Raw genomic sequence first — 12,041 nt, 5'->3', positions numbered from 1 at the left:
ATATCACAATTAGAACCAATTTGCCCACTTAAATATATTTATCTCTTTCGTCACCTTGACCTCTTACACCTCAGAATCCTATTTCCGTATGTTTATGTTTATTTGCTTCCGGTTCACCGGCAATTTGGCGTCGGATGCAATACAAAACGAAACCTGACTTTACCATAATCAACATTAAGTAGAAACAAAAATAAAGAAAGAAAAAGGGAGTTTTTATTTATTTTTTTAAAAAAGGTTAAGACGAATGTTCGTGACAACTATTTCTTCTCTTTTTTAAAAAAATTCCACCATTATCCACCCGCTAATTCGATTGCACTTTTCAGTTTTATTTATCCTTATACACGACGTGGCATGCTATATCAAACCAGTGCTTTTCCTCTCAAAACCCTTCTGCTATTGTACCTCCTGCTCCTAACTTACTTATATTTTCTGCACATGTATAGACAAATACACGTAAATTTGCTATAAACAGGCGAATAAATGAATGAATAGACGGTTATGTAGCAATTTTTTTTTGTTATAATAATATTAATAATGAAACTAACAGCAAGAATTGCATTCATCTACATTCTCTTTCCTCGCTTTCCTTAATTTTCCCTCACTACCCTCAACTAATGACAACCATTAGCATCCTCAGAGACCCCTTTTTTATTGTTTATTTACTTTCTTTTTAGTGCACCAAAGGAAATCAAGCAGAAAAACAACAGAAAGAATACAACACAAAAGAGTAAACCGCAAGGAATCAAAGATGATGACGCCACTAAACAGTATCAACCAGGAATCAAAAAACAAAGCGATCATCAACTAATAATAGTGCGACCTCCTATAACAAAATAAATAAATAAATAAACGCTAGACCAGGGAGCCGTGGAGTGACAGCAGAAAGGTAAAAGCACCGAGTTTAAATTTGAGCAAAACCGAAGTGTGAAATCACAGGTAGAGTCAGCGGTGGTGGTTCAGGGGGCGCCAAGCAAAATTATTAAAAGAATGTTACAAAATAATGTAACGAAACGAAGCCCTATCACTATTATCCCTTTTCCTTTCCACGAAACGTAAACCACGGTTTCTACACAGAGTTTGCGTTCCTTATCGTCAGTTCATCATCTGCAAGTACAACTGTGACATACGTGGATGGCTCCTCTGGGACACACCATAAGCAGCGGGAGAGACGCGAGACACTCGCTCGTTTCTCCACAGCCAATGGGTCATTCGCTTGACGTCGTAATTCTGCCGAGCGCATAACATCTCGCGGATCGGGGCGCCAAATCTTGATAAGAGTCAAGACACCAAGCACAGGAACAACCAAGGCACTCACCACTGCAATACATGTCAAAAATGAAACAATATCCGTTGTTTTCTTCCACACACCGTAGTAATAAAAACTCTCTAGGGAAGAGTAAATCATGTTGGCTGCAACGTATACTACTGGCATTCCGAAGATAAAAATCGCATTTAATGCCGTAACAGTGTGTGATTCCATGAGGACAGTTACCACTTGCAATAGGATTAAAATGGCATATGTTAGGGTGAATGCCACATCCTTTGCGCTTTGACCAGCATCATTTGGGGAGGCGAATCCCGTCCCATGCACACTTAAAACAAGGAAATAAGCCAAGATAGATTGGAACACTCCACGGAAAATGAACGACCCAAAAAACTGACAAACACCCAGATCCACACCGCTGCGGGTCACCTTGTAGAGAGCAGGAGTTTGTTCAAGAACTCTTCGTGGAACCTTTCGATCAAGACAGTAGAGCATCGTCTGTGGAAGTGAATACAGACCGTTCCAAAGAGTTAGTCCAAAACCATCCCAAAAACTACCACCAGAATAATGGGTGTGAAAGATATTATGCACCAATTGAATTATGCCAATTAATACCGACTTGTAGAAGCTATACTTAATGACGAACGCCGTACGGTTGTATGCCAGCTGTCCATGAACGAAAACAAGCGATCGAAGGTCGGAAAATCGAGAAATGCTAAAATCCGCTGCACGAGCCGCTTGTTTCCCTTCCCGCCCCGTAATCCCAACACCCACCTGCGCTTCCTGAATCATGGCCACATCGTTACCACCATCGCCAACTGCAAGAGTGATGAATCCACGGGAACGAACGAGGCGCGTGACAGCTGCCTTTTGCTTGGGCGTCGTGCGTGCACAGATAACACTGGCGCAGTTTTCACTCAGCTCAGTTAGTAACTTCAACAGAGATGGTGTCGTCAGGATTCTTTCAAGCACCTGACCACCTTCTATCACTAACACGTAAGAAGATCCGGTTGACAGTGGATTCACATCAGCACTCTCATTTGTTTCTGTTGTCACACTTCCGTTTCGTTTTTGCATCACCCCCATCGCACACGCTTTTTCACCCACCGCTGGATCACTACTAGACCCTGTTGGGAAGCCAGCATCACCATACTGTACATCCGCCATCACGCCCTTTGAGAACTGCAGAAGTGATTCCATGTACCCTTCCCAAGATTCAAAGGCATCTAACTTATCTGCGAGTACACGTAGCACACAATCACCGGGTGAACACAAAGAACAGGTTAGTGCAATTTGTTCAGCTGTTTGTACCTTGTCACCAGTAAGCATCCATACCTTAATACCAGCTTGCAAGAAACTCCGGATGGTTTCAGGCACATGATCCTGTAACTTGTCCTCTATGGCGGTCACACCCAAGATAGTCACGGAGTTCTCCATCTCCAAACGCAGCTTATAGATTTCCTCCTTCCGGTTATTCATTGAAAGTTCCGCCTCTCTCACCTTCTCCAAAAACTCATCAAGCTCGTTCCTTGTTAGGCGCTTCTCAGCGACTAGAAGCGTGCGCAAACCAAACACCGCATAATGTTCTACTTCAGCAAGAATGGCAGCTTTCGAAGACATTCGCTCCCCTTTACCCCACTGCGGCCCTCCAGTGGAAGAATTCTCATCGAGGGCCATCTCAAGAATGCGGTCATCCGCCCCCTTTACGAAGTAATATATCGCATTGGTGCTTTTTTCCTCAACAATAACACCCATTGTCTTGAACTCCGATGCGAACGCAAACACATAATGAACAAACCACTCCTCCTTAATACCGTTCACCTCCACCGCCGCAGTGGTCGCATCCCGTGCAACGAGTCTCACGTTCAGTTTCTCACACCCATTACACAGTGCCACTTCATCTGGTGATGCTGCTTGATAACGCATCGTCCCTACTGCACCACACCCAGTTGATAAGCCACTCTGAGTCATCTCTTGGCTAACGTCATCATAGACAACTTCTACAGTGTTACACAACGACAAAACACGTCCGAAGTGTAGAACATGCTCTCCACAAGAGACCTGCACCTCTTCCGCTTCTACTGGCGCCAGGCACTTTCGCTCACCATTTATCGTTGCAAACAGAAACTCCATTACATTTTGCGTTAGCGTACCTGTTTTGTCCGAAAGCACGTAGTCCACTTGCCCCAGGTCCTCCACAATGCTGGAGTTCCTCACATTACACCATTCACCATCGTGGTGCATGGCCACATCGTTTTCAATAACCAATGCAAAGTAGTATTTGGACATGTCCGTAACGAATTTGAATGAAATTGGTATGAAAACGGTTGTCAAGAGGAAAAAACGAAGAGTATAAATGCCGAAGGCGAGCCCATCTTCACCCGTTGTCATCGGAAGGTACCAGTATGTTTTTTCCACATTTTTGTTCATGAGGTAACCTACAGCCCCAAACAAAAAACCACAGCTTATTTGGAAAATAAAGACGAAAATAGCATACTTTGATATATCTTGGTCGATTTGGGCCCACTTTACCTTTGGGTTCCGCTTATTCAAGCAGCATTTAGTATCCTCTCCCGTATATACTGCTAAACAAATTGCTGTTTTTGTGTTCTTCAATACGCACGATTGAGGTAAAATATTGTTCTCAGATAAGGAAACCCGCATCGGAGCGCTGTTATTCGCCGCCACAGTCTCAGCCGCTGGTGATCTGGAGAAAAAGAACTCTGCAACCCCATCGAAACAGTTGATCATAGGGGAGGGATCAGAACACGTGACGCGCATTTGGCCCAACTTTCCCACAATCGATGCACAGCTATCATCAACAGAAAGCAACTGATGAGCAATGGCATTGGGCACATCGTCGCCTCCCCTGTGATCACTGGATAATTGAGGAGCAACAACATCCCGCGGTTTCAAATCAAGCTCACCATCAAGATTGTCAGTCCTTATATACACTATAGGATTCGTTGCAGCCAGTACCACCACGTCACACGGAATATCTTCGCCTTCGCGAAGTAGGATCACATCTCCAACCCGAATGCTGCGGTTCGTGCGTGTCTCCCATGTCATTGCTTCCCTGTTGAGGACTTTCCGTTCTTTCTTGTTGTATATGGCATCCTGTTTATGACGCTTAATATCGTCCCTTGCCGCCTTTATTGCAGTGAGGGAAAACGTCAGTGCCAGTGGCAGTAGGGTTGAAAGCGGATTGACCGGAGCAACGATGGAAATAAACTTTAGTGATGCCACAAGTAAGAAGTAAAAGTTCACCGGACGCCGAAACTGCTCATAAAAGTTCAGAAACAAGAAATTCCAAACGGTGTAGCGGCTATTCGTGACTTTGTTATCGCAAAACGCCGCGGCTGTCGAACCATCCAACGGAGCTACGATTCGCATTGAACAGACGTGTCAACCACCACCTCCGCACCGTACCGGCGTAAACTGCAACAAACGCCCAGGTTCAAGAGTGCAGGAATAACGTACTCAAGAGACAAACAGCAATTTCTTTTTTTAAAAAAAGGCAAGCACAGTCAAAGAATCGAATACTAATGACAGAAGATATTTGCGTTCCGATACTTATTTTTCTGTGAACTTTACTTTTACTACAAAACATAAAGAATAGTAATAAAAACAAACAAAAAAGTAGATATGAAACGTAATAAAGGAAACAAGGGCACTCATGGCATTGACAACGATTACAGTGTCATGCAAGAAAAAACAAAAGTCTCCTACCTTTTTAAGGCTAATTAAAAACAAACCACACACACACCTTCAAAAATATATATAATTGAAGTACACCACACTATCAACGACAATGGCGAGGAGATCATAAGAATTTTCTCGAATTTCTCTTGTTACAACCTCACGAACGTTTTAAACGACAACATCGTGGATAATAAAGGTAAAATGACCTTTTTACTTCCCTTGGGAATTCCCATATCCCAAGAGACTTCCATGATATTTACAAGAAAAAAAAAGCAACCACATCACAGATAACATTCGGGTGTTATGAATCTTATAGAAATAAGCAGTTAATTGATGCTCTCTTCTAGTACCCTTCAGAGAAAAAGGGATAAATTTGGCGAACAAAAATATCCCCATACTCGAGAACCGCATTCATGACCATTTGATATGGGACACCGCACACACACACACATGTATGTATATATATATATATATATATATATATATATACAAGAACATGTGATACACCGCTTCTTTCCCGTTACGTTTCCCTTTTATGTTCCCTTTTGGCATCCTTTCAACGAGATGTCAGTCATCACATGCGGGAAGTAAGACCCTAAGAATTTGCCAAACTTCTCTAAGAATAGAATGTTGGGAAAAGGCAAAGAAGCAAACCTGCACAACGTAACCAGCCACACGCAAAACAAGGGTAAATGCTCGAGCGTACGCTTGGAAATCATATTGTATGAGAAGCAGAAAAAAAAATAACGGGAAACAATACACTGAATTTTTATAGAAGTGCACAAAATGGAATTCAATATGTTCCCATCGCCTCAGCTAGGTTATAGTGAAGACACGTGAACCGCAGCTCTGACACGCATGTCACAAAGAATTTGTCTCCCCTCCCACAACACACACACACACACACGCCAACCATATCTCAGTAACTGCCGTTGCCTAACAAATGGATTCCCTTCACCTTCTCTGGAGCTCTCTTTTGATTCTGAGAGGGTCCTTCAAAAACTCTCGCTGCATCTCTTCTCGTCGGGAGCGTTCTATCTTCTTTTGCCTTCGCTCAAAATGCGAGGAAACAAACTCATTCAAATCATCGCCGCCGTTCGAAGGTGGTGCACGCTCCACCTGCGGTTGGCTGTCCGGACGTTTTACGGTATCCAAAAGCTTGTGTGTATTGCTGACACGAATCTGCCCCGCAGAATTCGTACGAGGTGGCACATCCTTATTTGCAAAACTTGTTAAATGACAATCGAATGTGATGTTGAGTTCCGCTCCGCGGTTCTCCAAAACGCGCTGAAGAACCGCGCCAACTCCGTCGTATTCAGCTGTTGCATCATCGAGGAAATCAAGAGATACCGGCTTAAAATTATCGTCATCATCCTCCAGATTAGACTTCATAATACGCTTGAGGCGGGAACGAACAACAGCCCCACGCCACAGCGGTTGGATGGTACGTGCAGCCACTTCAAGGCGCCGCCTCTGAACATTTTCGTAGGAATTCCTTAGTTCTTCTAGTTCCATTTTGGCCTTCTTTATAAGGAAGCAACCGTACATCCAGTTGCATATGAACTTTTTCGCTCTCATTTCCTTATAAGCATTAGCCCGTTGGGTGTAGAGAGCGTCGACTATATGGATATTCCCTCGCACACGGGGCACATGCTCCATCTGAATTAGGTGTTGCTCCATCATTTTTGTTGACTCACGACGGTTACGAACTTCCACTCTGTCAGAAAGACGTTGTGTTATTGGATTAAGGCTTTGCTTCGAGTCGCGTAATCGTTTTTTTAAATCTTCCTCTACGCTTACCGCATCATGATATCGGCGCCTACGTATGGTGCAGAGATCATCCTGCTCGCGTTGCATAGAGGTAAGAAAAATGTCGCTCTCCAAAGCTTTGAACAGATCCGCGTAGGTGTCGAGTGGGCCTCGTTCGCAACCCCAACAACTCATGAGACCGCAGAATTGACGCATGTGATCTGCTGAAACAGACACTGGCCAATCCCACATGTCAGCGGGTTTATCTTCTGTGACTCTCCATCGGAGCCGGCGAGCGACACAATACGGCATAAGAGACGAGAACTCCTCAGTTTCAGATATCTGACGGTGCCCCTCCAACACCTTTTCATTGTTCAACTCGGAAAGGTGCGGAAACCACGCAAGCAGTTTGTTTCTAACTTTATCCAAATTCTTTCCCAAACTGTTATCGTCCATTTGCCTTGCTGAAAAGGGGTTCTCATTCACCGACAGCACCTGTACCATCCGGCATGCCGTTAGCGGCAGCAGATCTTCTATGCGCTGCAACTGGTTGAACGAAAGATTTACTGTGGTGAGCCGTGGGCAGTGCCGAAGCCCGGACACATCGCGTAGGTTATTGTTTTCCACGTGAAGCACCGTTAGCAGGGGAAACCAGCAGAAGCTCTCGTCAGATAATGCAACAAGAGCATTTCCATTTAAAAAGAGTTGACGGAGAAAACCAAGCGATAGCGTGGGCGGAACATCTCGAACTTTGTTTCGTGACAAGTATAGGTTCTGCAACAACACTTGATGAGCAATGGGATCTATGGTTTCGATACGGTTGTCACTTAAGTCAATAGTTTGCAGCAGGCGGAGCTGCTTAAGTTCCACCAACGATGTGACCAAGTTGCGACTCGCCTCCAAACACTCAAGGCGCGTGCACTGAGCCAGTGGCAACAACGATTCCACCTTATTAGAGAATATAAGCAGCGTTCGGAGGTGGTACGAGAGGAGTTTACCCACAGCTTCAACATTATCAAGCGCATTTGCAGATATGTCTAGACGCGTAACTCTCGCTGACTGCGCCACGGAGTTCGCTTGAGCCTCTGAAACACCCCGGAGTGGCGCGACGCGACACCTAATATCACGGATTTTATTATCGTTTACATTGAGGCTACGAAGCGAGGGAAACACCCGCAACGCATCATCAAGCTGTAGCTGCTGGAGCGCGTTACCACCCAAGTCGAGTTCCTTCACGTAAGAAGTTATCGATGTGGAACCTGCCTCTGCGCATGGCACTGTGAGAGTTGCAAGACTAGAGAAGTCGATATCAGAAATGTGCTCCAAAGCAAAAGACAACGAGTGACAGCGCTGCGCAACATCACGAGCATCAAGCCTCCCACCACCCAAAGCGAGAGGCTGAAGCCGCCTGGCAAGTTGAGCATTCAAACAGTTACTTGTATGACCATTTAAATTCGTGTCTCTGTCGCCCAATAATGGTGTTGAATGATTGTTTGCAGTGGAGAGGGAGCTGGAAGAGCCTGCCGTTGCGGGTCGGCTTCCCGGTGGTGGCTCCACTCGACAGGAATGTGAATCATCAGCACGTAACTGAGTTTTAAGTAGGTCCAAAGTATCGTTAATATCCTGATGGTACTCTTTCAACCATTTCTCTCCAAAGCATCGTTCCATTAAAAGCATTTTTATGCGAAGTGAGTTGCCAATACCAAGTTGAGCGGCCAGACCTGTTTTTAGAGCAGATAAGGATTCACCACACGCCTTTAGGGTCTCAGACGAGCGTCGCCACGATGCCTCCGTTGTGAACGTGGCGATATTCCGAGTGTGGAGAATCCTGTGATTCTGATTACCACAACTTTCCATACTGCCATTGCTGCAGCCCAACATTGAATCTGATATTTTCTGCAAGGTTTTTTTGCGCAGGGATCGAAGACCCTGAAGTGCACGTTGTGCTTCCTGATACATTTCACCAGCGACCTCCTCCTCCCTTGCAACTATTTCACAGCGGATGTGTTCATGCTCCTCCATAACCCGACCGAGATCTGCTTCCAGTGCCTGCCGCTGGCGAGTAACTTGCACCTGAGTAACCGCTGCAACGTCATCTCGTTCCTTCCCACAAAGTTGCTGAAAGGATATTTCTTCCTCTTCGACAATTTGTCTTTGCAGTGTTTCCTCGCGTCGTATAAAGTCTGCGATCGCGCTCGCCAAGGTATTTTCCTGCTCCTCAAGACGACGTCGCCACTCCTGGGCGGCCTTAAGGTCTTCTTTTCCCATTAGCAATGTCTCCCGCTCCTCGCATATGAGCCGAAAGCTTTCGCGTCCAGCCACTTTTCTACTCCGTTCCGCGCTAGAAACACACCGCTCCCCAACCGCTGTCACGTCTACACTTTCTCCTTCCATGGCAAGAATACCACGAATCTGCACTTCCAGTTCTCCTGGGGGTAATAAATCATCCACCCGCTTTGTGAAACTCTCAAACACAAGCCTACCATGATTCGCTCGTGGAAGCTGAAGCTGCTGCTGACGCTCTTGATGATGCAACTCCAGCTGCCTTGATGCAGCTGCCTCTAAGTCGCTGTCCCTCGCCTCTATAGTTGCAATGGATTGCAGTACCGTCGCTTGTTCCTCCTCCCAAGCAGGAGAGGCATGTATGCACATTTTTTTCTCATCTTGTTCGGTAGAAATTGTGTCTAAATCAAGCGCACTTGCAGAACTTGGCATGCCTCCATTACGTATCAACTTTGGTGCATAATTAGGGTCCACTTCCAATTGGGTGACACTTTCTGCTCGCTTTTCACAATCCCTTACTGCGTTGTCCCATTCCAACAGAATTTGTTGTTCCTCCAGTGTGGGTCCGTACTCAAAGGAAAAAAGTGTTTCCCCCCCTTCATAATCACGTTCTTCATCGATCACTTTCCTTTCTTCTCCAAATGCTCTAATAGCCCTAATTGCTGAGAGACTTACACTGCCGTCATCATCATCATCATCATCATCACTAGAGTCATCATCCCTTTGAACTGGGTTCCACAGGCGCTCCTCTTCTTCAAATGCACGATTCCTCTCCATCAAGAATGTTTCATCCATTGGATCTATATATTGCCTCTTCCGACTTGCGAGAAAGCGATCTGCTTCCTCCAGCATTCCATCAAGCTTCTTTAAGAGTTCTGTGTCGTCGTTGGAGCGTAAACATGAACGCGTCAAATTGAACATATCCAAATCATCAATGCCTAAACCATCATCCATGACGTTCCGCGTTCCATACCTTAACGAACCATCATCAACGGGTCCAACCGTCAGTGATACGGAAGAACTTTCACCCCCAAGCAATTTATTCACCTCTTCCAAAAGGGGTTGAGCTGTGGACGAAGATATAATGTCTGTATAGTGCATCACTACAGACTCAAGAGGCCATGTGTGATCCACATCAGAAGCAACGGGCTTCTTTCCATCGGCATCGTTTTCGACTTCAGCCTCCGTTTCCGCGTTGGTTCCTGTGAGGAAAACGTCTCGGCCGCCATAGTCAAAGACACTATTGGAAACAGCTTGGATGTCAAGCAGATCATCAAATGGGCCGCTAGCGCCATACTCCGCGAGAAGTTCGGCAACTTCCTCAGGCGTCATCCCCCGCAATGACTTTCGTGGGGGATCCGAATCATCCATAGGCTGTGGAATTGCTCCTCAAGCCCAGTGTTTCAGTACTTACCTTCGCACAAGCACGGACATAAAGAAAAGAAAAGACAACAAATATTTAACGTTTTTTCCTCCTCTTTAATTCTGAAAAAAAAATCATAAACAAACATAATATGAACATGGGCGTTTGTGGGTATGCTTAGCCACGAAAGAGTTCGTCCAACACGACGGATCCGCATATAGGCACACTTCCACGCATCATTCACTTTACAAATAATTACGTCCCTGATACTTTAATTAAGCAGTGGAGTATCACCTTTTTCTTCGTGCGAAGAAATTTAAAGTACAAAGTGTGTTCACACCCCTCCGTTACCCTAACGTGAAAAAAAAAATGTATCAAAAAATCGTCTTTACACGTTTTTTTTGTGGCACCCCTCTTTCCTCCCCTTAAAAAATGAGCGAACCCGATAATTCACTACTACTTCACGTAAATCTAAATATTCTATGAAATAGTAACCTCATTACCAAATAACACCACAGAAAGATCAGCTGCTACCCCTTTTCGTTCCCGCAGAATCGCTTTATACAAGGGTGAAAACATTTTTTTTTGTAATCAAGCCTCCAATGCCCACATATCGGCTTTGGTTAAATTAACATGCGGTGCTAAGACATCCACATCAGCTAGAGGAAAAGATGTTGAGTGGGAGGTGAGAAGTGGCGGAAAGATTCGACGGAAGCCGCGGCAGTACGCCAGTTCATCCTGCAGGCGCAACCACACTTCTTCCCTCTTCTCCAGATCCCCCAGTTGTGTGGGATTATAATGGCTCCGGTGATGGCCCTTCCAACGATGCACCGATTCCGCAGCTTCTAACGTAAGAGAGTCGCACAATCCCATAGAGTGTAGACGTTGCTCGTCAATTACCCCCTTGAGACACTCCAAGGGCCGCTCAAAAGGTTCGATCATGGCGAGATTTAGTAAGTCAGAAATAATGTTGGTTTTAACGGTATAGTCGAATGTAGATGTACTGGCGAGAGATGGTAGCGTATTGACTTCAACAAGCCATGGTTTCAGACTCGAATCTAACATCATATCGAAACCGTACAACTCAAAAAAGCTTCCAGGTGAGAGATTGCTTTTAACTCCTTTCGACATTGTTGATTTGACAGCTAACAGTGTTTTTACGATTACCTGTGCAATACTGTTCCACACATGGTCAGACGTTCGCATTTTCGGTGGCTCCGTGGCACAGATTGTTGACACCGACCGCTGTTGTGCTACAGGGCATAGCGAATCAATATGGTTCCAAAGCTCTTCCATGCTTTTCTTCAAATGTAGTGCTTGAATATCACGTCTTTCTTCACTTGCAATGAGATCAGCATCTTCTAAGTTCTCTTCCGAAGATCCAAATTGCTTCCCCTTCTTTACCCACTTACGTCCAATTGAGTAGTTCGTCAAGTCACGAAATGGGTCAAAATGAGACAAAGAGACCTCCACAGGGTCACATCGGGTCGCCTCATCGGGTGCGCCTTCGTTATACTGTTGAACGGCTAATCGAACTAATCCCTCATCGTGAAGGTACACCGTAAGTGGGTCATAACTAGTAACAGCAACGTAGAGGCGAAGATCCATCTTACGCCCCTCCAAGAGCAGTGGGTCATCCACGTATTCCTGCACCACATAACTGCGGTTCACCAACGATGG

General features: G+C 45.2%; 3 protein-coding genes across 3 annotated transcripts in view; all 3 read right to left on the bottom strand.

Annotated features, from left to right (window-relative positions):
* Window positions 1-1,066: 1,066 nt before the first annotated feature.
* TEOVI_000100100 (phospholipid-translocating P-type ATPase (flippase), putative) lies at window positions 1,067-4,657 on the bottom strand (the record flags this gene model as incomplete). The annotated part of the gene is made up of 1 exon (XM_067224310.1): window positions 1,067-4,657. One exon carries the CDS (start codon window positions 4,655-4,657, stop codon window positions 1,067-1,069), a length of 3,591 nt encoding a protein of 1,196 aa, XP_067080411.1.
* Window positions 4,658-5,920: 1,263 nt separating this feature from the next.
* On the bottom strand, window positions 5,921-10,369 carry TEOVI_000100000 (uncharacterized protein; the record flags this gene model as incomplete). Its single annotated transcript, XM_067224309.1, has 1 exon — window positions 5,921-10,369. One exon carries the CDS (start codon window positions 10,367-10,369, stop codon window positions 5,921-5,923), a length of 4,449 nt encoding a protein of 1,482 aa, XP_067080410.1.
* A 583-nt stretch (window positions 10,370-10,952) lies between these two features.
* Window positions 10,953-12,041, bottom strand: part of TEOVI_000099900 (tubulin-tyrosine ligase-like protein, conserved) — a gene marked incomplete at both ends in the record, with an annotated part of 1,881 nt that continues 792 nt past the window's right edge. Inside the window, one exon of the mRNA XM_067224308.1 lies at window positions 10,953-12,041. Within this exon, the coding sequence (XP_067080409.1) occupies window positions 10,953-12,041 (1,089 nt within the window).

The sequence above is a fragment of the Trypanosoma equiperdum genome (assembly GCF_001457755.1).
Source record: "Trypanosoma equiperdum strain OVI genome assembly, contig: ctg_266, whole genome shotgun sequence".
In the NCBI taxonomy this organism is placed as follows: Eukaryota; Euglenozoa; class Kinetoplastea; order Trypanosomatida; family Trypanosomatidae; genus Trypanosoma; species Trypanosoma equiperdum.
This window is presented reverse-complemented; position numbering and strand designations above follow the sequence as displayed.